General features: G+C 40.7%; 1 protein-coding gene across 1 annotated transcript in view; it reads left to right on the top strand.

Moving 5' to 3' along the window:
- Nucleotides 1-27,786, top strand: part of LOC136866886 (amiloride-sensitive sodium channel subunit alpha-like) — a 547,990-nt gene that overhangs the window by 227,023 nt on the left and 293,181 nt on the right. The window contains exon 4 of the mRNA XM_067143979.2: nt 4,248-4,355. Coding sequence (XP_067000080.2) covers nt 4,248-4,355 — 108 coding nt within the window. The remainder of the gene's footprint in view (nt 1-4,247; nt 4,356-27,786) is intronic.

The raw sequence follows: 27,786 nt of genomic DNA, 5'->3' as shown, positions 1-27,786 counted from the left end.
AATATTTGGATTTTCGACCCAAGAAACTCTTATTCCCAAACTCATTCTACAGAAAACGATGCAAAAGAAGATAGGATGGGATGAGGTTTTACCAGAAGATATTTGTGAAGAATTCCTTCAATGGAACCAGCAGTTACAATACCTACAGTACCGGTCAGAAGTTTAGGACCACGTAAAGAAATCACGAAATGTCACCTAGAACCTAAAATTGTGCCACGAGATATCTGTAATTTTCTTTCTGAGCTCTCACATCTAATAAGATATATGTCACGTAATTTCATTGAGTTAGTCCAAATAATGCGGATGTTATGCATTTTTAACTCTTGGACGGTCACAACAAAAGATAAAAAATTTTGGTTATATAATGTACTGTACACTCTAATTGGTTGCAAGTATCACCGCCAAGAGTTTTTTGTACACTTAGAGATAGGTAAGGGCCATTTTAGTATAAATATAAAGCTTCCGAAAATATGCGGCACCCTTTTTTCTTTTGCGTGTTTAATTTTTTTCGAACCAGGACCAAAATGATTGATTTTTCTTTGCCTTTGTCGTGTATGGCCCAAGGTCTCAGGTCGAGCTATCGGCATGAAACTTATCTGCCGTGATAGTTCCATTTGCACTTTGTGGATGGCAACCAAGAACACATCTCCGATGACGATAGCTCACACTGAGACCTATGACAAGAACAAGGAAACATTGACCATTTTAGAGTTGATTTGAAACAAAAAATAAAAGCACAAAAGTCGGTGCCGCATTTTTTCGGAATTTTTCTATTTATACTAAAATGACCCCCAGCTATTGCTAAGTCTATAAAAGAATCTTGTTGGTGATTAGAGTATATACCGGGCGAGTTGGCCGTGCGCGTAGAGGCGCGCGGCTGTGAGCTTGCATCCGGGAGGTAGTAGGTTCGAATCCCACTATCGGCAGCCCTGAAAATGGTTTTCCGTGGTTTCCCATTTTCACACCAGGCAAATGCTGGGGCTGTACCTTAATTAAGGCCACGGCCGCTTCCTGCCAACTCCTAGACCTTTCCTATCCCATCGTCGCCATATGACCTATCTGTGTCGGCGCGACGTAAAGCCCCTAGCAAAAAAAAAAAAGAGTATATATAGTACATAATATTTCCAAAAATGGAGACTTTCTGACGTGACCTTCCAACAGTTAAAAATGTATAACTTATACACTACTTGGTGTAAATCACTAAAATCAGGCGACGTATATCATATTAGATGCGAGAGCTCAGGAAAAAAATACAGAGGTCTAGTAGCAAAATTTTAGGTTGTAGATGGAACTTCATGATTTTTTAATGTTGTCCTAAACTTTTGACCGGTACTGTACATGACTGCCGGATACCTAGAAGGATTTTCCTGCATGACAACAGCTCATTGCATGTATTTGTTGACGCCAGCAAACGGGCGTTTGGTTGTTGTACATTTCCGAGGACAGAAGATGAAAATGAAATCAAACTGAGCCTTCTGATGGCTAAATCGAGAGTGGCACCTCTCAAGGAACTAACACTACCTCGTCGCGAACTGATGGGTGCGCCCCTTGGAGTTAGGATGTCTCGGTTGAGCCTGCGATGCCTACATAGGGATAGTATACACACAGTGTTTTGGTCCGATTCAACAGTAGTCTTATCCTGGATAGAAAACAAAGGACATTGGTCTGTGTTTGTAGGGAATCGGGTAAAGGAGATTCACGAGTACAGTAAGGCTGATTCATGGAGGCACGTTGCGGGCGGTCTCAACCCAGCAGACCCGCTGTCTAGAGGATGTTCACCTGCACAACTTTGGAGATCCCGATGGTGGGAGGGCCCCTCTTGGCTTAAAAGTAAAGAGGAAGAATGGGTCTCTAACCGTCCTGAACCAGTATGGGAGGAAGTCAACAGGGAAAGAAGAAAAACAGTTGTAACTGCCAAGATCACTGTTGTGAGAACGATCTTACTGCAACTAAGCTCACGATTCTCTCGATACAGTAAAATCGTTAGAAGTATTGCTTGGATTTTGAGATTCAGGCAGTGTAATCATAGGCATCATGTATCTAAAGAAATTGGTAGTGAAGAATTTCTTTACGCTGAGAAGAAGCTGTTCTTCCTTATCCAGAGTGAAACTCTTTATGAAGAAGAAAGAAAGGAGCAATTGAAGAATCTGCAGGTGTTCACAGATAACGAAGGAATTCTTCGCATGAAATCTAGAGTTGTTGATTCTGACAACACTCCAGAATATACCTATCCAATTGTACTTCCCTCAAGACATGTAATGGTTGAAAGGATGATTGAACAGTTTCATTATTTTCATAATCATGCTGGGACACATACGCTACTTGTTTTGTTGCGCCAAAGGTTTTGGATTCTTAGAGGAAGAAGATTGGTGGCAGCAGTTGTTCGGAGATGTGTGATCTGTCGCCGTACCTCTGCTAAAGCTTTGGGAGTACCTTTCGCTCCATTACCAGAGGATCGAATTAAAGCATCGAGTACTTTCCAGATCACTGGTACAGAACTAGCAGGCCCTGTATTTCTACGAGGTGCAGAAAAGGGATGGATTGTTATTTTCACTTGTGCGGTTTATCGGGCTGTGCATCTAGAGTTGATCACTTCACTTAGTACGGTAGCTTATGTCCAAGCTCTACGCAGATTTGTGGCAAGAAGAGGAAGAGTGAATACCATTTATTCTGACAATGGGACGAATTTCGCAGGACTGCGTAAGGCGCTGTAACAATTGGACTGGACTGAAATAGAGAAGACATGTGGTCTTCTGAAAATTACCTGGAAGCTGAACTCTCCCACGGCAGCCTGGTGGGGAGGATTCTGGGAAAGACTAATTCGGATTTTAAAGGATTTGCTAGGCCGTAATTTGGGCAAGGCTTGTCAAAATTATGAAGAAATGTGCACTCTTTTGTGCGATTGTGAGAATTTGATGAACAACCGACCTCTAACTTATGTTTCTGAAGAAGATGAACTGAAGCCACTACGCCCTTCCATGTTCCTACAGAATCTAGAGGGTAATGATGTAACCGACTTGGACCAAGTTCAATCTTGCAGTTTGAATGACAGATGGCGTTATCTACAAGCTGTTCGAGAGAGCCTTAGAAAGCGCTTCAAAAAAGAATACTTGGGATTTCTTCAATCACGGAGCCAAAAGCAAGGGGGATCCCTCCAAGTTGGAGACATCGTGTTGGTGGAGAGCAACGACAAGAAGCTAATCAACTGGTCCTTAGGAAGAGTGGTGGAGCTGTTACCTGGAAGAGTCTGGGCAGGATTAAGACAGCAACTGGTGTCTTGCTTCGTCCAGTACAAAGACTTTATCCTCTAGAGATAAACTGTCCTGAGAAGAAAGATTTTACCAATGCATCACAATACCGAACAGGAGAAACAGTAAACAACGAAGATGTTGCCAGTAGTGACTCAGGAGTGAATTCAAGACTCGCTGTGGTAGAGCTGTTCGACCACTCAAGAAACTAGACTTATAGTGGTTCACATCTATGAGTGAAGTGTAAGAGTATAAATTTTCAGTTGTCGATGTGTTGCAAAACTGCTTTTGCAAGGTGGGAGAATGTGGAGAACGCAAGTTACACCTGACGACCTGACACCAAAATTGTTTTCTCTTCCTGTCATGACAGGATGGTCAAGTTTGTTTAATTCCGTGGAATATCTGTTGAGTATTTTGAAGCAATTGTAGAATTTTTCAATCAGAACAATCCACTATCATCTCAGGATCAACACTTAGTTGGGGAATATTTTTGTAATCCAGACAAGTCTAAAATTCTGAAAATCCACGTTTCCGGCATTGCCTTGAATTGGAACTTGATTGCAGAACCTTGAGACACGCGTAGCATATGAATACAGTGTCGTCAGTTTTCTACAAGTATGTGCTATCGAACATAATGTTAAAACATTTCAAGCACTAGATTATGTTTTTGAACAAACAAAATTCTTTTGAAAAGTCAGAGTGAATTACCGGAGTTTTCAACTGTTAGCTAAGGGAGTAAATGAGAAATATTTGCTGAATGTAAGCTTGTTACCTGTAGTGATGAATGTGAGTACAAGTATGTCACTTGTTGTTAAATGTCTTGTAAAAATCAGTCATTGATTGAATACATGTATGGCACTAGAAACTACCATGAAATTGCTTCAATATTTTAACTATAAACACAATATTTTATATATTTTCATGAAATTTATGAAAAATTAACACGAGAAAACCCCAGCCCTGCTCTCACTGAGTGTGGACCGGTCTTTGTTTGCGCAGGTCCAGATCTTACGACAGAAGAGTCCTTACCACGCCAACTGCACCGAGAGCTGGGCCACTTCTGGTTACAGCAAGTATGTAGGGAGCGCCTACAAGTACTCTTCACAGGTACGTAGATGGCCCTCCTGCCACAATCATGTCTTTCAATTCGAGTTTATTCTTTCTGTTTTCCCTCCTTTCCTAAGATTTATGCTTGCTTCTCCATCAACCCTTTGCAGATTTCTAGCAAAATCTTCTTTCAACTCTACAGTTCCTTTCCTTTATATCAGTTCATGTTTGGAGCAGTTTTCATTCAGTATTCGTTCATCCCACCTTTGCACAGCCATTTCAGAACGTCTTGAAAGTGCTTACGGTATCTTGCATTAATCATTTCCACTTATTAATTTCTTCATCTTTTTGACCCTTACATTTCTGCAGTGGTATTGAGAACTCCCAGAGTCTGATAACATTCCTGCGAGTTATTGCAGTGCCGAACATCATAGAATTCTTGAAGAATATAAGAGGTTGGTCAGTATACGAGAAGAAGGGATGTTTGGAGCCCCCCCGCTTCTCTTCACTACTTGTGATGCTTCTTCATATTTATTAGCACATAATCTTTGTTTCTCTTAAAGGATGTGCTGGAACACTGAGTGATATTTGTCCTGCACACTTCTGAAAATTATTAAAGCTGCATCAGATTTTCTGATTTAATAACATCTGTCTAGTAGATGGAGGCCACTGGAATTGATGTTATAAAATTCGGTAGGAGTTTGAAACCTTCGTGACATATTATGTCACGTATTCATCCCCCTATTGTCCACACTGGCAGCAACAATAAAATTAACCTTATAAAAGGAACAAGTGGAAGCCATTGTCACCTTGAAAAAACACAAATACAGAAATTAATTACCCCAAACTGCGCAGGTGACCACAAAGCGTGGAAAGAAAATAAACACGTCACTGTATGAATTTTAAATCCTGAACAAGAAAGACAACACCATAGTTCTCTTCAAAGTAAATAGGCAATTTTAATTTAAAATATTCTTTGGACAATTAAAATGCATAACATCTTCAAGAAATAGGAAAGAATAAAAATATATTAAGCAATCTAACAGTTTACCCTAATGATCAATCGATCCTAATTAACGAGATCTATGGTTTAATGGCTCAACCAACTACGTAACCTAGTTGAACAAAATTTACAAGAAAAGTTAATTAACAACCTCGGTGCCTTTGATTTCAGGTCAATTTACCCTTTTCACCAGTTTACGTCATACCATTTGTTTGAAATTTTGTGTTAAATGATAGTTTCATATCCATAAGAAATTCTTTTAAACCAGGTTTAAAACCTACACAGCGTGCTAAGCGAGGAGCTCTCACAAGAAATTTTACAACACATCCCCTAATAGAAAGAAGTAAAATAAATAAATTACATAAAAGGAATCGGGCCTATGATAATAGAATAATATCCCGATACGCAATGATAAGGGAATATTAACACAATCACACTCAAATTATCTTCAGGTAATAATATAGGCAAGATTAGCGATCGACATTACTTGATACCACCAGCAATCATTACTATGGCAACGACAACAAAACACGCCCACCATAGAAAGGTTTGGGCCAATCCCGAATAGGGATGCAACAATCCAAAAGTTAGGGACAAAAGAAAATCAGAAAACCAAGTCCCCAGCAAAGTTAAAGAAACGGCCAGAAATTTATTAAACATAATAAAATTAAAGAACGGAATGCAACATCATACACATAAAATTTGTGAACTCTGCCTCTCTTTTTGACTACTCAAACAAGAGCTCGAGGTTTTGCCAATCAATAATAATAAGTTTTAGAACAAGACAAAATTAGCAAGACACTCGTTTTTACCAATGAGAACCTATTAACAAAGATTTCCTTACATCCAAAATAATAATAATAACAATAATCATATTAATTCACGAATTTAAGTTTTCAGAACGTATAATACACAGTTTGAAATGACTCGCATGACACATAATAGGTGCATGTCGAAATACCAATAGCTGAGCAGTTGAAGAATCCTCGAAATTGAATCAGAAAGGTTAAAACTTACATTTCGTAGGTGTAGTCGATATTCGAAGGCAGTCGCCATACTTACGACAATGAGTCTAGTAGAAAATCACATAATTAAAACAAACATAAAGGCGAAGGTATTTCTGGACCTAATGAAAAGAACGTGAAGAATTTTCAAGGGCTATTAACCCCGTTGTATGTTTAAGATCAACCAGGATCCATCGGATCGGCTGGATTCACATCGAGGCGTGGGTAAAGGGTCCATCCTTAACCCCGTTGTATGTTTAAGATCAACCAGGATCCATCGGATCTGCTGGATTCACACCGAGGCGTGGGTAAAGGGTCCATCCGGCCTCCATGCTCGTAGTACACAGACTCCACAGGCTCGTCTGCATTCGCCAGGTGAGAGGTGCGAGTTCAGCAGCATCAGACAGAGGCATGAAGCCTGAAACATAGTTCTAGTTGATACCGCGTAATGTTCAAATGAATTGAACAACGTTCTCAGGGTCGGAAAATATGAGCAGTTCGTAACTTCAAATCGCATTTAAACTGAAATTAGTTCACATCTTGATGAACAATATCTCTATGCAGATTTCTATGGCTATAAAACCCAGTTCCGAAAATGTCAATCAAGGGAGGTATTTACATGAACTCCATCATATCACTGACTAGTTGTGTGAGGTGGAGACGAGGATAGCTCATACCAACAAACTGGAACAGAGAGTTTGAATACTTCGTGAGATATGAAGTCACGTCTGTATCACTGACTAGTTGTGTGAGGTGGGGAAGAGGATAACTCGTACCAACAAACTGGAACAGAGAGTTTGAATCCTTCGTGAGATATGAAGTCACGTCTGTATCACTGACTAGTTGTGTGAGGTGGAGACGAGGATAGCTCGTACCAACAAACTGCAATAGAGAGTTTATCATGCTGCTGAACTGGCGACCGCCATGTTATCCATGTACCTCAGTAGTGGGAGCAGAAGAAGAAAACATATTAATTAAAGCTTATTCATTAGGTATAAGAGTTTAAAATTATTGCAGTTGATCATGAAAGGCATAACTATATCTAAAATTTCTCCTTAAGCAGAAGTTTCTTAGGAGATCGCAATATCCTGTAACTTAAAATAGAAGAGTTTGTTTTTCTTAAAGCTACATCACGTATTGTTGAAAATTATTAAATCAATAGTTGATTTATCAAAGATGTGGATATATCAATACGTCTCCAATTTATCAACATGTGGAAGAATATAATCCTACGATACAACATTACGAATCACGACGCGTATCGAAACAGGCAAGAAAATAGTGATACTTTATAGAATTATAACACATATCAATTGCAATCTTTCTGCGTAGTCATTTTTATAACATAGAATGAAAATAAAATTTACAATCAGCAAACCTAATTTTATAAATATCTGTTAAATGAACAGTTCTCTCATTCGCATGAACAGATACGTGCTCGTTGTCCCCTTTAAGCTCTGTATTCTGCTTGAACAGAAGTTTAACCGAGCTTGTTACTGTAACAAACTGACTAGTTTAGGAAAGCCGGAACTTTTCCCGCAAGAGTTCTATTGCATGCCAGTAAATCTGTCGACATGAGAGAGCTTCAGTCCCTACTCTAAAGTTTTTGAAAACGCTATATGTTCGGGGCGTCGACACATGTGGATCTTTTGCCCCTAAGATACTTTAAAGTTACATTTTTGTTAAATATTCATGACAATGACATTTTTCTGAAGACTCTTTTCGGCGGCGTGACAATTTGACATCTCGAGATTATATTCTACATCTTTTTAGGCAGCAAGTTCTTCCTTCCCTTCAAAATGCTATGCAAACGTAACCTTGGGACAGTCATGGCATTTCATTTGTTTCCCACCTCGTGGATGAACAGAGTACATGGCTCGTAATCGTGATCATGATCAGCAGAAATGCTTGCTTGAGAAGGAAGCATTGTAGACAAGAGAAGCCCAAGGGTGGCCAATCTATCCCTGTATTTACTGTTTATGTACAGACGATAACAGCTAACGTCTCCTGAGAGAAACAGCACTTGTCTTCACCCACCCAGTGCAAAACTGTGACGAGAATTTGCGCTTGATAGTGGCAATACAATATGTAGCCTTCTTCCAATAGACTGTTTTGCACGCACGTTCACGCTTCAATGCATAAAGTCGAACTCTAAACATCGACGATCTTCTCGTGGTTCATACAGTGAACACACAGTCTTTACATGCGCTTTCCTATTTAGACACAATAAATGGAAATGTAAATAAACGTATTTTTCTGCTCAACTGGCGAATAAATCACAGGTATTGGTAACATTACTCCGACCGTTACAATGGATTGCAAGTCCCGACATCTTCCAGTTAAGGACACAACGTACTCTTGCATGATGAAAAATCGATTTTTTTTTTATTTTGGCACCATCAAATTCTTCATTCTTTTCTGAATCCAAATACATATAGATTGTTGGAGTTTAGACGTCTAAAAGTACCTTAAATTTGTTTTCTAAAATAAGCGTCCCAAGCCTCACGCCTACTTTAAATGTCATCAGTGTACTGTTGGTTATCATTAGACATAACACAGAAGGTCCCCTGTTTAGCATCTGGAAAAATGCATGAATTCCTTGGTTGGCAATCCTGGCTTATGTTTAAACTCCTTGAAATGTTTCTGCTTGCCCAATGTATTTGTATACATTGTTTATGTTGAACATCGTGATGCTTGGATATCGTGACTTTGTGGTGGCGAAACATTGTCAGGACGAGGTAGATTAGCTGATGGTACATGGTCTAGCTATCAGGAGAACTGCACCATCGAATGATGTACAGGTAATGAGAAGGGCAGTGTGGGCCACAGACGGTCACCCAACTCACGAGCTCTATCCAAAAGGTAGTGACATTTGGTGTGATTATCAAAGAGCACTGGTATCTGGTGAGCTCTACACTCATAAACATTCTCCTCCTGCAGCGGTAATGGCTGCCATTAAACCAATTTACAGAGATCTGAGTGACACAAAACTCCTCGCCAACAGCTTACATGGTGGAACTCAGAATCCTAATGCAAATTTGAACCATTGTATTTGGGGATGAGTACCAAAAAATGTTCTCTTTGGGCATAAAACTCTCAAGATGAGTGTTTTAGATGCAGTAATCTGTTTCAATGGAGCTAGAATGAATGTATTGAAGAACTTGGGGATTGAATGTGGACCTAATATGAAAAATAGTGTCATCACTGTTGGCAAGGTGGAGAGTACGAGATGCCGAAAAGTATGCTGAACAGATCACCAAAGAGGCCAGGATGATAAATAGGAATCTAAATAGGAAGAGGGAAGAATCAGAACTGGAGAAAGATCATGATTATTCACATGGGATGTTCTAAAATACAGGTAACTCTCTGAAAAAATATACTTTTAACTTTGCCAGCTGTTTCCCGTTAATACTCATTTTTCATGTTTAGGTACCAATAACTAGGAAACCATTTAAGATAGAGGGCTAAGTTTTTGTACATTAACTTGCCTAATGGAGTACTTGAATGTTAACCTATTTTAATTTCCAAATAATAGTAGGCCTGGATTGGGAAGAGAAACATTGCTACATGTTTTTGAATACATTTGAAAAGAAAGCGTTCGCAATTTTTTTCTTGCATTCTGTCCCAATAATAATGAAACAAAGTGGTTACTCATCTTCCAACGTCTATTCCTAGTATGTGAACAAAATTTGAGAGTATTTGAATCAAAAACAACTGAGAAAAGTGTACCTGAAGTAACTAATACAAAATGTTTTTGGAAAACTTATCTGTCCAAATTTTTATTTATTTCACACATCCTATAAAAGCAAGGTAGTACTACATGGTCATAAACAGCTCATAATATACTGCTCTTTATATGTTACAAGAATTATAGCTGTACCTTTAGCACAAAACCCAGAAAATACTTATTAAAGTGATGCCAAAAAATATACTTTTTCATCGTCTAAGAGTACGTGGTGTCCAGTGATGTTCTTGTTCCACTGAGGATGATGGGTGTTGAAATTACTACATCTCGCTGCTCCATAGTGGAAGGAATTCCCAACATCAGCTGTTTCTGTTATTTCAGTGGACACACTTGAAGACTGGGCACCATGTCGGTTCTTCGGTGCAATAACGAATGTTGTTGATGTTCTCCTTCCCTAGTGTCATAAGCAGCAAGTCCCCTCGCCCTTTTAGAATAATCGATACCAAATTCGCAAGATCACCACTGATCTGACCCCGGTGACAGATTCACTGTTGGTAGAGGGGCTGAGTGGGTCCTAAAACACCTCGTCAGCAGTATTTTGCTCAGTCCGCACCCCAGGTCATTGATACTATGACGTCATGACCACGTGACGGTGACGTCACAATGTTTACAAACATGGCCACGTGCTCTCGACAGACCATAACCTTACTTTTTAACAAGAGAACATCGCTAACCTCATTGCTGCCATCTTGACAGGTCCTAACCTTACTTTTGTGAAAAAGTGAACGTGGCTAACCTCACTGCTTCCATCTTAACCTCGTGGATGCGGAATTTGAATAAGTGACAGCTGTCTCACTAGTCGCTCTAGCTGTGATCTCTAGTTTTAATACTAGCTGCCCTTCTCGTCATACCCCTTCCCAAAACCATCTTAGAGGGGGTTTAAAGATTTTAGATTTAAGGCTACTTGCCCTTATCGTCATGTCCCTTCCCAGTAACCATCTTGTAGGGTGTCCTAAAGACCCAAGTTTTAAGGCTAGCTGCACTTCTAGTCATGCCCCTTCCCATCACCACCTTAGAAGGAACCTAACGTCAAAGGATTATATTTTTAAGGCTAGCTGCCCTTTTCGACATGCTCCATCCCAACACTATTTCAGGGGGCCTAAGGACTCTAGTTTTATGGCTAGCTGCCCTTCTCGACAGGTCCCTTCCACATTACCATCTTGGAGGGGGCATAAGGACCCTAGTTTTGAGGCTAGATGCTCTTCTTTACATAACCCCCGAACGATCGCTAACTTCACTCCTGCTATCTTAGCCACGTTCCACCTCCACACAGTTTTACCATTCTATGACAGATGCCGTTCTGCGCTGAATGACCCTCTCCCTTTACTGTTTTGCGGGAAGCATAAGTACACCGTCGCTGAGGCTTTACGTCTCCATCCGACATGTGACCTCCCATCCTCAACAACATAAAACATGTTGTTAATTAATCCTGGTACAGAGCATCGTAAAAATGCATTGTGCTATGCCCTCTACGAAGAGCATTAATTTTTTGTTTAGAAAATATATCGTCTGTTGTTATCTTACAGTAAAGATTTGAATAGTCAGCATACATTCACATCGTGTTCTGAATAGAGAAAATTTACCTTGATTATTAACATATGTTAGGAGGAGGGCGCGGTATCTTGTTGACACGCAGGCAGACGTTGATTGCATGGAATAAAACTGTCTCTCTCGCCTTACTTTGCGAATATATCATCAACTTTATAACGCAAACAGAATAAAGAAATGATCTCTCTCTCCATGTTCAGCATTAGAATACAAAAATCTTTAATACATGCATCACATGGATTTTGAACAATGAAAATCATGGATTCGAACCCATGTCCTCTGTGTTCATCGTCAGAATAATAAACCTAATACTGTAACACAAGGAATCGAAATCGAATCTCTCTGATTAATGGTAGAATAGAAATATCAAACACATAACCCGCATAAAAAATCTCTCTCTCTATTACTGTGATGGATTGGAACACTGATCTCTCTGTTGAATGTTAGATTAAATAAAATCTCTAACACATGCAACAGAAAAAGTCTGTATTACAGATACAGATTCGAACTCTGATTTAGTCACTGTGACAGAATAAAAAATAATGGATTTAAACCCTATTCTCTCAGCTGATCGTCAAAATGAAAAATTCTCTAACACATGGAATCGAACCCTGTTCTGACTGGATTATTGGTAGAATAAAAATACCTCACTGCTTATTTTCGTATACTGTCCACACATGATTCATAACATAGTTACCGTAAAAAAACTTACATGCATGCAATCGAACACTGAAACTCTGTGATGTGTAAGATAACAACAGACTAACAAACGCACTACTCCTTGTTTTCTACTGTATACTTCTTTGATGTTATACAAACGTAACACTCTCTATCGTAAAACCGAACACACGCAAAATACGGAATCGATTGTAGGACGAGCAAATGCTGTGAGCTTACACTTACACATACCACGCGCAAACACACACGATTTTTAAATTTTGCACACTCCATTCACAGATATAGCAATTACATGTTTTAGTATTTTGTACCAGGAGGTACACCTCAACCCCGTGCGCCTTGAAGATGAGTTTGCAACAACTATTTCAAGAAATTCGGACGTTTTTCATAGATGAATCCATTAAAAACTGATGTCATGCACTCTGGTGTAAAGTGGACCTACTAAAAATTTAAAGAAATGTTGTATTTATAGGTTTTTCTAAACTGAAGCAATTATTCTTTATTGTTGATATTTCAAAGTTTGCATGACTTGTATCTCATCCCGCCAGCTTTCGAGTCTGGCCATTCAAAAAAATTTGTATGTAATTTTCAGCCAATCACATGCTTCTTGTACCTATTTTATCTACCAATAAAGAGTGGGCGTGTGTCTGGTTTTAGCCAGAACCCTCTCGAACCTTCCTCTCGGGTATAAAAGCTGACGCTTTTCAAAGCTAACTTGCCTTATTGGTAGTCGTGTTACTGAGTGTGTCTGTTAAGAGAGGAGGCGGCGTCCTCATCCGTCTGCGAGCAGAACATCAGCTATGGTAATGGCCACCATATTTTAACTCTGTAGGTATCTCTGCCAGCTAATTCGAGGGGAAGGTTTCCAATCTTTCCTAATGTAACTGTAAAATTCCGAAAACGTAAATTTTTCTTTCCTCTCATGTAAACGTTGAACTAGCCTATAGCACTTACCTAAAACCGGGGATAACGAGTGTGTTGCCCTCTCGATTTCACCTTCAATTTAACCTTGAGATGACTACGATTTTGTAACTGTTTTCCCTATTTAAATTGTAACCTAACTTGTCCATCTAGTCACCTCAGCAGAATGAGATTAGCCCCTGTAACTTCAGGCCAGTCGCCCAAATAGGGTTTTATCTTGTGTGCAAATTTCAAGGAGTGCAAATGTCTGCCTCCGCGCCATTTTGATTTTTGGGCCAGTAATTTAACATGTTATTTTTACACGAAGACCCGGTAGAATGGGCACTCGATACCCCTGTGTATACTTAAAAGACCATTGATATGGTCTTGTAAATTATATTTATTCATTTGTCATAAGTCTGTACAGTTCCCCTCCATATTCACAGACACTAGGCATATAGCTTACATGAATGCATGAATGAGTTGATAATGAATGATTCCATGATTGAATTTAATTGTCATTCATCCATGAATGAATGGACACTTCTCTCCCAGTCACGGATAACCACCAACTGAGGAGAGAGCATTCGATTCGCTGAATAAATCCATGGATGGGTTTATGCATGAATGCATGAATAACTGTATAATCTACCTTAACTACTGCCCGGTCGCTTTATCCACCCCTGGTGAGGAAAGGAGCCGCCTTCCCAGGGATAACCTTTCTCTTGAGGCCCCACCTGCTCTAATAGCTGTCAAACACTAATTCCTCACCATTACCTAATTTCACCTGGGCACATGTAAGCGGAAATCCCGCTCCACATGTGCCCCTCCCTTTCTTCTTTCTCTGTTGCATTTGTGGACACTCTATCCCCATTCCATTGGGATAGGCCCATCCTATCCCGTCCTCCCTCGGTTATGTCCTTACATGAATGAATGATTTAATAAATGAATTATACTCTCACTGGATTGAGGATAAATGTGTGGATGGATTTATGAATGGGTACATGAATAAATGGATTAAATCCACTCAGCCAGTAGCTACAGAGAGAGAGATTCCGTCTAGCTCGAGCGGTCGAGGAGAGAGGTTGCGTAGTGAAGTGCGTGCTGTGAACATGGTCGGCAATGAACAGTACCGGGCCGCTATTGGGAAATGGCAGGCAAGGCAGAAGAAGGAGACCAGGAATGGATTGGTGATAAGTACGGACGGATTAAAAATGAGTGAAGCGGTGCTGGTAGTGGCAGTGGTAGCGGTGCTACTGGTTATTGGGGGGGTGGAAGTAAACCCAGGCCCAAATACCAGTGGAAAATATAATACGGAGGATTTGGCCGCACTCAGGGTGGTTGTAAGTGAAGTTATGCAGGAAAAGTGTCAATGGGATAAGGTGCAGGAAATAAAGGACATGATGGAGGAGAAGAGAAAGGAGTTAGGGAACATGAAGAAATGGCTTGAAACGAAGACGGAGGAATCGAGCAAGAGAGTGGACAATATTGAGAAAGAAATCGAGTTATTGAGAGGGGAAGTGAAACATCTGAAAGAGGAGGTGATGAAGATGAAGAAAGAAGCGGAGGGGTACAGGCAGGAGAGATTGAAGAAAGCCATATTTATATATGGAGTTGAGGAAGGGGCGAGGGAGAGCAAGATTGAACTGATATCTAAGGTGGTGGAAGTTATACGTGATACAATGAAGATAAACTTTAGTCAGATAGACATAGACGATGTAGAGAGAGTTGGTAAAACCAAAGGTCGGAGGCCAATTAGGGTTAAATTTTTCTCAACCTTAAAGGCAGAAATTGTGTTAGGTAACAGTAAGAATTTACAGGGACTGAAAATGGGGGTGAAAGGAGACATGGGAAGAGAAGGAAGTGAAAATATGAGGATCTTGAATAGGCACTTATGGAGAGCGAGGAACCAGGGGCTAAAGGCCCGAATAAGAGGATTGAGGTTGGAGGTGACAAACGGGCGATGGGTTAGAGTGCACTCAGTGGCGAAGCTAAAGGAGATGGACGCAAACGAGAGCGCTGAGGGTGGCGAGATGACAAGGCAAGATGAGAAGAAGAAGGAAGAAAAGGGGAGGAGGAGAGACGTGGAAAGGAAGGAGATCATCTCAGAAGAGAACGGGCAGTGCAGTCGGGATACAGAAGATCAAGATAGTGAAGTGGTCAGCGAGAGAGAACAGCAAGAAACCATGAGAGCAGAGTGTAGTGTTTTAGTGAGCGAGAAAGGACAAGGGAAGACGAATCAACAGGAAGGTAAAGCAATTTTGAGTAAGAATAGAAGTATCAGTCTGAAGGACCTATGGGGAAAAGGTCGGAATGGGAAGGAGGATAGGGAGGAGGGGGAAGGGAATAGATCGGTTAAAAGAGATGGGAGGGAGACAAGAGATGAGAGGGCGATAACGACTGATAGGTCGATAATGACTAGGAGCAAGAACAGAGGGGGAGATACAGAAGGGAGTGAGGGAAAGTTATAACTATATTGGAAAATAGGATGTGTAAATATAGAGGGATTAATGAACAAATTAGGAAATAAGAAAGTGCGGGAAGAAATTGAAAGTTTCGATGTGGTGGCACTACTGGAGACGTTTCTGGAAACAGGGAAGGAGATTACATGGAAGGGGTTTGTGATAAAATATAAATATAGAAGAAAAGAGAGGACTAGAGGCCGCGCACCAGGAGGGATGATAGTTCTAATTAGGGAAGAAATTAGTGAAATGATGGAGGATATAGAGACCGATATGAAATAAACCATATGGATGAGATTGAATATGGGAGGGGTTGAGGGAAGGAGGAGAAAAAAAATCTAGCCTTTGTTTACTGCCATCCTAGTAATTCAGCATATGCAAATAAATATTTTTTTGAAGAGTTACTGGTAGATATTGGTAGGATAAGAGGATTGTTTCCAGGGGAAGAGGATATGTTGCTATTCGGGGATTGGAACGCGAGAATAGGGGAACAGAGCCCAGTATATAGTAGGGAGGATGGAATGTGTATGCTGAAAAGTAGAAGGAGTGAGGACAAAATTATAAATAGTTATGGAGAGAAGCTCCTGGAGATGTGTGCGGTGGGAAATTTGTATATTCTGAATGGGTGGATAGAGGGGGACAGGATGGGGAAATTGACATATGTTACTGAGAAGGGTGGTAGTGTGATAGATATGGTTTTGAGCTCGGAGGGGATGATTGAGGATATTGTAAGAATGGAAATAGGAGACTGGATTGAATCTCACCATTTCCCGGTGGGGGTTATGTTGAAAAGAGGGGAAGAGAAGTGCACAAGGAAGTTGGATGGGACGAGTGATAAACGGGGGAGTGGATATAATAAGTATAAATGGTCAGAGAAAGTGGGCCGAGATTGGAATAGAGTAGTAAAAGAGGAGTTACAATTCCTTAAATATGGGTGGGAAGGGGCCTTAGAAGAGAATAATATTGATAGAGCCTTAGAGTTGCTGCTACATCCAATAAAGATAATAGCGCAGAAGACGAGATCTAGTAAGAGAAATAAGGAGGAGGGAGAAGAATGGTTTAATAGAGAGTGTGAAGGAATGCGGAGGAAGGTGATGATTGCATTAGAAGGTTATAGAAGGAAAGGTGGGGACCAAGAAAGGGAGATTTTCTGTAAATTGAGGAAGAAGTATAAAAAGAAAATTTGTGAGACAAGAAAGGCGTGGCTAGAGGAACAAATTGAAGCCATAAATAAGGATTGCAAGACAAATAATTTTGAGAGAGTTTGGGACAAGATTAATACAATTATTAAGGGTGGAAGGAATAAAGAGAAAACGAGTATTGAGGAAGAGCAATGGGTGAGGCACTTTGATGAATTACTAGGGGAAAAGGGGGAAGAAGGATGGAGAGGAACGGGGAAAGAGGTAATTTGGAGGAATAGGAGAGTGGCAATATATGATCTGGATAAAGAAATCTCAAGGGAGGAAATCCTGGGAGTGATAAGCAGAGTTAGAGCCAAGTCGGCCGGGGGATGTAATGGTATAAATAACAAGTTTTGGAAAGAAATTGGCAAAAAAGAGATAATGATAGGGGGCATAGTTAAACTATTCAATAAGATATTTGAGGGAGGGAAGTTCCCGAAGGAATGGGAAACAGGAATTATATGCCCAATATACAAAGGGAAGGGTAATAGGAGTAGTGTGAACAATTACAGGGGCATATCTCTGCTGGATTCCTTACGTAAAATATACACTGGAGTGCTAGCGAACAGGATAAGTAGGTGGGCGGAAGAAAATGAAATATTGACAGATTATCAAGGAGGATTTAGGAAAAAGAAAAGAACGGTGGACAATATTATGATAGTAAAGACTATTCTAGAAAAGTATAAGAGTATGGCTAGAAGTACGGTTTACTTAGCAGCAATAGATTTTGAGAAAGCTTTTGACAAGGTGAATAGAGCGGCCCTATTAGAGAAATTAGGCAGGTTAGGGATTTCGGAAAAGATGTTGAGGGCAGTGGAAGGAATATATAGGGTGGTTAGGTTTTGTGTAAAATTGGGAGAAGAGAGACTGAGTAGACCCTTAGAGTCCAGGGTGGGTTTAAAGCAAGGGTGTAAATTATCGCCAATACTGTTTATTTTATTTATCAACGATATTTTAGAGGGGTTTGGGGCAGAAAATTGGGCTGTGCCGGTAATTAATGGTTTAGAGGTACTAGGACTGATATTTGCGGATGATGTGTTATTGATGACGCTAACTTCAGGGGGGATGAATAGAGCGTTAAACGCAGTGACGCTATTTGCGAGGAAATGGGGATTGAGAATTAATGGAAATAAGTCTAAAGTATTAGTAGTCCAGGTAGACAAAAGAAGAAAGATAGAATGTAATTGGGTAATGCAGGGAGAAAGTTTGGAACAGGTAAGGAAGTTGGAATATCTAGGAGTTATTTTTAATAACAAAGGAACGTGGAATGACCAGATCAGAAGAGCGAAAAACAGGGGATTGGCAGCCCTAGCCTCAGTAAGAAACATGCTAACCAAATATCCGGGTATCAGTTATATAACCCTGAGGCTAGTGTTAAGGTCGGTAATTTTTGGGAGGGTATTGTACGGCGCAGAAGTTTGGGGGTTGGATGAGAAAAGAGAGGAACTAAGAAGGATTGTTAATAGTTTTGCTAAGTTAGTAATGAGCTTACCGAGGTGCACAGCAAACGCAGCGGCGGAACTAATGTGTGGGGAGGATTTGGAATCAGAGGGGGTAAAAAGTATAGTGAGATACCGGATGAATTTAAAAAGACAGGAAGGTGGGAAGATATTGCAGGCAGCGTATGAACAGCAATGTAAGAGCATGTATAGGGGGGGGGGGGTGGCTAGAAAAAATAAAGGGATATGTGGAGAGGATAGGATTAGGACACCTGTGGGGGGAGGTATGGTCGAAGACAGAAGTTAGAGGGATGAAGATACTGGAAAGGAGGATTAGAGATATCTATAGGCAGAAATTATTAGGGGAAAGCAGACTGAGAAATTCGCTAAAGGTTTTGACGAAAATAGAGGAGATAGCAGGGTTGAATATTAGATACGTTGATAGGTCAAAACGATATGGAATGATGTGGTGGTTGTTAAGTTTGCCAAGGAATACAGGTTGGCTGCAGGGAAGGGATAAGACAAGGTGTATACTTTGTGGAGCAGTGAATGATGAATTTCATTTGCTAAGAGATTTCGAGGAAACGAGGGAGATAAGACATGGATTATTGAGTGAAGAGCATCGGAAAATATTGGGAAGGGGGAATGAAATCTTGAGATGGATTATTAAGCAGTGGGAAATAGGGGGTGAATTGAACAGGTATTTATGCGCGGCAAAAAAGGCCTGCGAGAGTAAAATGAAGGAGGCTGAGTTACAGGTTGGACAAGGGAGTAGGGGGGTGGAATAGTTTTGTATGTATATGGGAAGAGTGTGTATATAAGGGAAGGGGATAAGATTCAAATGAGCTAGGGAAGATAGGAGTTGTGTACTTAGTTGAGTATGGGGAGTTGGGTAATGATATGGGATTACATGAAGGCTAGGTCTTTCTGTTTGTGTTAGAGCTGGTGGGAATGCAAGTGTTGAAATGCTGAGTGGTGTTGTTTGCAGTATTGATTAGGTGTAGGTCAGTAACAATAAAGTGACGAAAGCGCAGAACGAAATAAGGACACTTGATGAGCATGCTTGAATATTGAGTAAGAAAATGCTACAGCAAATGACTGTTACGAATAATATTCTTATACATAGATTATTATTATTACTATTATTATTACTATCATTATTATTATTACTATTATTCTCTCTTTTAGTTTTACTCTCTTGATTCTGGGGTGTTAATTCTACGGAATGAGGGGCATGGCACGAGGCTCTGAGGATGACTGCTGTGGTGGCTCTACTTTAGGGGTTTCACGTTTCCAGAGTGTCCAACGAGCCTTATGACATGCCCAGGGGATACGATAATTTTCTCTTCTTTTTCTTTTTTGGTGATCTGAGTGGTATTATTATTATTATTATTATTATTATTATTATTATTATTATTATTATTATTATTATTATTATTATTATTATGAAATTAGGGCAGGTGCCTTTTCTCGCCATTCATGCATATTAGGAGGGGATAAGGGAGGATGGACAAGGGAAAATGACGGGGTGGGTAAGGCCCACTCCAAATAAGCAAAGGAAGGGAAGAATGCGATAGGTGGGATAGGAGAGGAGAGTGGATCCAGTTAGATGTGGTTTGTTGCTATGGAATGGTGAGAATAAACGCACTGTCATCTGGTTAGGATTGTTGGGGTTTCGCCTTAGGGCTCCACAGTTAGTGCCGGCTGTGTCATCATGAGGAGGGCAGCCTTTTTCTCACCAGGGTGATGACACGGCCGGACGGTAGCAGTAGTTAGTAAATTTGTATTCTCTATTGTTTATTTTTCCTTTTCTCTGTATGTGAACATGTATAGGGGCGAAATCGCCTGTTATGTTCAATAAATGTTCATTCATACAGAGAGATTAATCCCCTCAGAGAGAATGAATGGCATTCATTCATGCTTATGACACCGTTTGGAAAGAAGACCTTCTCCCGGAACCCATCAGCACTATACAATGTCTTAAAATTTTCACCCTGATAAAAATATGATCAGTAACAGTCTTTTCCAAATTCATACAGAATATGTCCGTGGCAGATTCCATAAATTTAATAATGGCTTGCCACAGGGATCAGTCCTGTCTCCAATTCTCTTCAACTTATACATCTATGATCTCCCAGAAACTGTATCTCGGAAGTTCATCTATGCAGATGATATCAACCTCATCATACAAAGAACAGACTTCAATGAGGCAACTCCAGCAACTTGTACCTACAAAAAGTGTATCCCTTATCTATTTATTTTATTTCATCAGCACCACCATTGAATAAGATATGTAGTGATTCTCCTGGCATGGTAACGGAGTAGACCATGCAGCCAGCGACTCCATGCCGAATGTCGGGCGGCGGTTAATTAACCTGGCTCCCCTGGAGGTGTCAGCGGATTCGGATGGAGGAACTAATGCCAGGGAGGGTGATGGCCCTCAGTGGAGGAAATGCCACTGGAGCCCATCTTGTTGGAGAGCTGCAGCTTCAACAGAACTGACTTGAGGCCGAAGAGGACTTCACGCGCCAAAAGTGCTCAAGATCTGATAGCCATATGCGGAGATGGATCAGCGGTACAGATGTGATAATGCGATGCGGAAGGCAACTGAAAACCACTGCATTATGAATTTTTCCTAGTACAATCAACATGGCTGAAAACGCAAGAAACACGGCCCTCAGTCCCCGGCAGACCTTAGATGGTCAGAGGGCGCTTAGAATCTCCAGGTCAGCTATCAAGATTGTGACATAGAATGCAAGAAGTATGTTTGAAATAGGTGAGATTGGCAATACCATCCACGAGCACTTAGACAACCTGAGAATCAGTGAGATGCGTTGGCCAGGTTCTGGACAGTGTACTATAGGCAAGCACACTGTATGACGACACCAATCACCGTCAAGGGGTGGCTGTAAACCGTGCCGTGGAAACTTTGTAGCATACTCAGACAGAATAGTCATATTGCAGCTCCAGGTCAGTCCAGTCAATGTCAACATCATACAGGTGTACGCACCCAGAGCTGACAAAGACGATGTTGAGGTGGAGGAATTCTACAGTCAGGTCAAAAGTGTGTTGGACATCACAAAACGTGAGATGAACATTATTCAATACGAAGATCGGAAAAGGCAGAGTCAGTAACACGGTCGAAGCATTTTGTCTGGCAGTCGGCTAGTTCAGTTCAGCCAGGAAGAACATTTTGTCGTGCTTCAAACTACACCTGGATACCGTATAACACGTCGTCCGAAACCAGATCGATTTAATTCTGGTGAACCACAACTTCCGCAACAGTTCCAAGTCGGTTAAAACCTACCCTGGAGCAGACCATAACCCCGCGGTGGTATGCATCCAACTGCGCTTCAAGACAGTTCGTAAGACCATGAGACCTGCGAGGATAGACATCAGCAAGATTTGTAAGAGGTTTCAGCATGACCTATCTAAAGGTTTTATAAAAATTAAGAACGTTGATACAGGTATAAAGTCTGATGAACAGAATAAAATAGATATAACAGGCACGGGGAAACAACATTTTACACGAGAAACAACCGTGGGGGAGTAGAATTCCTGCAGCAAAAGGATGACACTTTTAATGTACACAAAACGTAAAGGAGTCCCTTAGGTTATACCGTAATAGAGGGCATCATGCTCTGGTGGATAAGAACAACCACATGGTGACTGACATCACTGACAAATTCTGGGTCTGAAAGTCGGATAGAGAAAAACTGCTCAACGATGATAGACCTAACGAGCATGGTGTGAAGGAGGCGAACACAGGCCCTGCCATTTTCAAGGACGAGGTGAGGCGTGTCATTTGCCAAACGAAGAATGGAAAGGCCCCTGGACCTGCTGAAGTACATGCAGAATTACTCACACTCTTGGACAACAATGGTATCAGTACTCTGACAGAGCTTTTCAATGAAATATATTCAACTGGAATAATACCAGAAGACTGGCTTAGGTCCACTTTTATCACTGTCCCCAGAAAGGCAATTGCCAGACGATGCGAAGCGCACAGAACCATCAGTCTGATGATCCATATCCTAAAGATATTCTTAAAAATCAGTCATTCATTCAGAATCCATGCTAAATGTGAAGAAATGATAACTGAAACACAGTTCGGATTCAAGAATCGTCTTGGGAATAGAGATGCATCTTTCTGTATTCAAGTACTTGTGCAGTGTTGCTTAAAATGAACAAGAATGTCTATGCATATTTCATAGACTACGAAAAGGCATTTGACAAAGTCCAGCATGGGAAGATGATGGAAATTCTGCAGAACATCGGGCTTGACGACCGAGATATTCGGATTATTGCCAGCATGTACTGCGACAGAAAGCAGCAGTGAAGACTGAGAGAAACCTGTCAGAAGAATTAGACATCCGCCGTGGCGTTCGACAAAGCCTCTACTCTTCAACTTGTTCACAGAGGCTGTCCTAGCAGAAGCTCATCATTATCAACGGGGAGCGTCTTATTCTGACGACGCGGTATTGCTAGCAGAAGACCTTCAAGTATTATGAAGATAAACATTAAGAAAACCCGGTTCGTGGTCGTGAAATCTTTCTATTTAATAAATAATAACTGATAATGAACAAAGGAATTTGGGAGCCATCGAAATATATAAATAAATAAATAATTCTTAAAACTGCCGGCTGTTGAAACTCATCTTCAGGGTCGTTGCCTTGTGACAAGGAGATCTGAATCATTTGATACCTGAAAAATAATATTGGAAAAGGAGTCCATCTAGTAATTTCCCCTACCCATAGAAATTAAACAGAATGTATCTTAATCTCATACAATTTACTTGGTCTATTGAGCGTCATAAATTAAACCAATGTTTACCTTGATATCTGAGCATAGCTCGTCGTGATACACCCTTATACATATGTAACAAAATAAACAGAATATTGATATAAATAATTAATGTCTCTTCATTATGAAGTAACTCTCTCTCAATAACTGGTACTCAGTTTATTCCGAAACGCAGTCATGACTCGTTTTTCAAGAATGGACTCCACTTTGCTGATAGCGTTGGTATAGTTTGAAAAGGCCCAACACGTTACCTTACGTAGACTCTCCGTAGAATTATATATGGCTAACATTCATAACCATAGAATGTTGTTACACTCCAGCATCTTTCTCCCTGGTTCCGTCAACAACAGATCTCGAACTTCCAACATGGCATGGGACATCTTCCCACAACTCGTACAAAACACGTCTCTGATTACCGCAAGTATCACCTCTGCTCACTGCAAGCTCCAACTCGAGAATGTCTCACCAGACGCTAGCTTGCTCCACGCTAGTCCAAGCCCACACAACGACATTCTAAAATAGCACAGTTCCTGGAATTTTCCACCTCAGCTCCGTCAACACGAAAACACCCGCTCGGAGAATCGTCACGTACACAACCGGGAGATAAACTGAGTGATCGAAACACACTAGTCCAAATAAAATATAGAGAGTATATAGAGAGTGTCCATAATAATGAGAGTTCCTATAACAGTTACCATGCCGCGACGGCTAAATACACATATTTGAAATATACACATTAAATAATAATAATAATAATAATAATAATAATAATAATAATAATAATAATAATAATAATAATATCTGACCGGGGTTTGTCAGGTTACAGTCGTCAGTAAATGGCAAGACGTCCACGCGCAGCTCACTCTCGCTAGGACTCACCAATACCAGTATCTAGGATGTTACCTCAACCAGAAATGGGACTGCAGCCAAGAAATACGAGTCCACATTGAACATGCAGATGAAGAACCTGTCCAACAACCGCAACCTAAGGTTCCGTCTGATCCGTACGGTACCTACATCTGTTTCACGTTACTTTATAGAATGGAAGGCTGACACTTACTCAAGCCTTCTGTTAGAGACTGGAAGCATTCGAAATGTGGGTGCACAGACGCATGCTACGCATTTCGTGGACAGACAGAATCCGGAACTCCGAGTAGTTGGATCGACTTCGAAAGAAAACTAAAGTCATGGTGACCATTAAAAGGCGGAAGCTGGAATTCTTCGGCCATATAATGCGGAATAATAAGTACAGAATCCCGCAGTTTGTTATACAGGGAAGAATAGGAGGACGTAGAAGTCCTGGTAGACGACGAACTCTATGAATGAAGAATCTCGTAGACTGGTATGGGTTGGACACGATGTCTCTGTTCCGTGTCGCTGCATCCAAATTCAAGATCGCCATGTTTATCGCCAACCTTCGCTAGAACATGGCACATGTGTCTAGGGAATGACGGAGTTGCAGCCATAATCGGCTGTACTCGGAAATGCTCGGGTTATATCGGCATTTCGCCCGACCCACCAAGCTTTTCCGCGAGGTGCAGCGTATATTTAATTTATTCCTATGTTGGTTTCGTCATTCTCTAGACACTAGTGAGAAATCTATTTCACTTGACAGTTTACTTCGTGGGTCACTTGAAAATTTGAAAAGCGCTGTTGTTATTAAATATGAAATCATACCATATAAGTACATAATATACAGTAGATCAAATAGAGTGAATGTGATAGTATGAAACTTAACTAAATACAATTCTGGGCCCCTTCAGCTGAACAAGGGTGCTATTTCGAGAAAGCTTTTTCAAGAAATAAATAGGCCTACATTAAAAAGTGACTCTGACACAAGAGACTTTGGTATTTATTTCGAGGCCAATTATGAACAGCGTGCAACTAACTGGGCCGATTGTAAACGTCTCAATGACGGGCTCAACACTAGCATGCATCTAGAGCGCATGCATGGAGTAATAAAACACATATACAGGTGGGTGGGTTGGGAGGGGAAGAGCCTAAGAGACATCGCAATCCATATCCTCATGTCATGCGATTTGTGAGAAATAAACTTTATGACTGCCTTATTTACATTAATAAAGGCAAACTTAACAAATATACCCGCACGAATAAGACTAAGGCATGCCAATTCATTATTATTACAACCACCAGAAATTACTTGCGGCAAGGATGTATGGACTGTTCCGTCCGCGAAGAAAAATGAACTATATGTTGTCCGAAGAAGAGTGAAACGAATAACAACTGTGACCTGAAGTGAACAGAGTGCAATACCTGCATTCATTCATATGTTTGTACATGCGACGATTCCTCCATTACATTCAACAAACTTATACACCTAGTGGTTAAATGTATTGGTGGTGCTAATGAAGAAAATTTAGAATCAGGCAAAAATTTAGTCATTCAGGAAGCACCTTCAAAAGAAGGAAAGGAAATTATTACGAAGGAACTGCGTAATCCCCTGAAAAGAAGGCTATATAAGTGAGGACTTGTCCGGCCCGCGGTGTAGCGGGCAATGCGTCCGTCTGTCACCCGGCGGCCGCGGGTTCGATTCCCGACTGGGTCAGGGGTTCTTAATTGTAAATTGTAAATGATTAATATCCCTGGCCTTAACGCTCACATTCAACACTCTACACTTCCTCCATTCCATTACACGCAGGTGCAAGTACGGGCAAAAGATCTTTATAGGTGGACGCCCCGAACAAATAATATTAAGGTGAGAACATAGAACAGCGTAATGCAAACGTCCGTGAAAAATTGAAAGCATTTTCGCAACAATAGGACCACCGAAACATGTAGATATAAATAAGAAACACCTCCAACCAATAATCCCAACAGCACCTTCAACTTCAAAGAGGATACAATTTGAAACACAGCGAACAAGCCCCATAAGAAAACTACTTCGTCCTCGCCAAGGCATGCCGAGAGCGAACAACGGGTAACTGCTGCAAAATACAGTATATTATAGGCTTTAAATCGCTACAATAAACTGTTTTATAGGAGCAATCCTAAAACAACTACTGTATGGGTGAATTGTGAACTGTATATATACTGTACCAGGACGGCATAGGCCCTGGCACATATAAATTACAAATTTTATTTTCTGTCACACAGTTCAGCTGTGTGAGAGAATGTTCTCGTACCTACTGCACGACACGAGCGAGAATGCAAGTCAAGCAAGGTCAACTGACGTCACCGCCGCATGCAGCTTACTTCCCCTACAGACGTTTCTCGGCTTTTTAAGGAACGTTTTAATGCCTGGGCCGATTAACATTAGACCAACGCTAAATTGTAGCGAATGTTCTGGAAACAAAACCCTGCAAATTTGAAATCAATCCATCCAGCGGTTTCCGAGATATGACAATTTAAAATTTGAGAGAAATACTCGCCCCTTATCACCTGATTCCAAGCGCTGCCCGCCTGACGTGTATATATAGGCCATAGCCAGTGCAGTCCCGTGTGTGTGGAAAGTATGCTCCGTCGCGATTCGCGAGGACACAATAGTGGCCGTACCCAAAAGCTGTTGACGTCGTACCGTACGTGAAGTTTCCGCCGCGCCGCGACGACTGTAAGATTCTAGACGTTTTCATGGTGAATTAGCGTGATATAATACTTGCAAATTTATTATAAAACTGAAGCTATAACAGGAAGTAATAATTGAAGTGTCTAATATTTCACTGACTAAAATACGACACCATGAACTGTACTAGTTCCACATAATCCTAAACTGTGCTAATATCATAAATAATTCCGTGTGGTAAACTGAAATCGTAATTTTAAACCACTTCTAAGACATATTTTCCTTACAGTGAACTGTGTGAGACTGTATTTACTCAACATTCGTCCCATAAACGAGTTTCATTGTGCACGATGTCGGTCACTACGGTGAGAAATCCAGTGAGCAGTAAGGACATTAAATATTACGGACTAGTGTGGTGTGAATACAGCCATAAAACCGCCTTAATCTGTTAATAATATTTGTTCAGAGACTGTGATAGTGACTGTGATAGATCACGTTTTCAAGTGCTTATGAACTGTGTATATAAAAATGTGTTTTCTCCAGCATGGACTGTGAATGTTAAATGAACGCCGTAAAATCAGTGTAAAAATAGAACCGTGCAATACGACGGCGTGTGATATTAACATTCGTAATATTTTAAATAGTGCCAATTGAACTTCCCGTGTTCCGACATTACCTCCAAGAACAACGGAAATCTTGGCAAAAGTGCTACGAGATCCTGCTAGATTAAGCGTCGCTTCCAACGAGGGATTTACATGGTTTCTTCAGTTATGGTACTCATCGAGGGACGTCGACGAGGAAGATTGACGTGGTATCTTCACTGAACATCGCCGGTGCTGAGTTCGAGTCTTCGTCCGCACTCCACGGAATGTTCCGGACACCGTACCGCACAACTCCAACATTAGTAAGCAGATCTTCTAGTAATCTGAGTGAGTAATCACAACTGACTACTTTTTACTAAGCACTTTGTTCAGTACAGTGTTCTTACAATTGCTGCGTGTGGATGTTAATTCATAATTTCATCGTCAGTTAAAAGTTCATATTTTGCTGTAAATTCCTTTCTAAATCATTAATTAGTTGAAGTGCTTTATTCATTTCATTTTTCTCAATTTAAACAAACTGAAAGACATACTGCAAAAGTTCAAATATTTAATTTATCAAACTTTCCATGACAAGTGTGTGTTTATTCTGTGTTTCAGCATTTAGAA

This window comes from Anabrus simplex, chromosome 3, assembly GCF_040414725.1.
Source record: "Anabrus simplex isolate iqAnaSimp1 chromosome 3, ASM4041472v1, whole genome shotgun sequence".
NCBI classification, from domain to species: domain Eukaryota; kingdom Metazoa; phylum Arthropoda; class Insecta; order Orthoptera; family Tettigoniidae; genus Anabrus; species Anabrus simplex.
The sequence above is the reverse complement of the archived record's forward strand: the minus strand, read 5'-3'. Positions and strand labels throughout refer to the sequence as shown.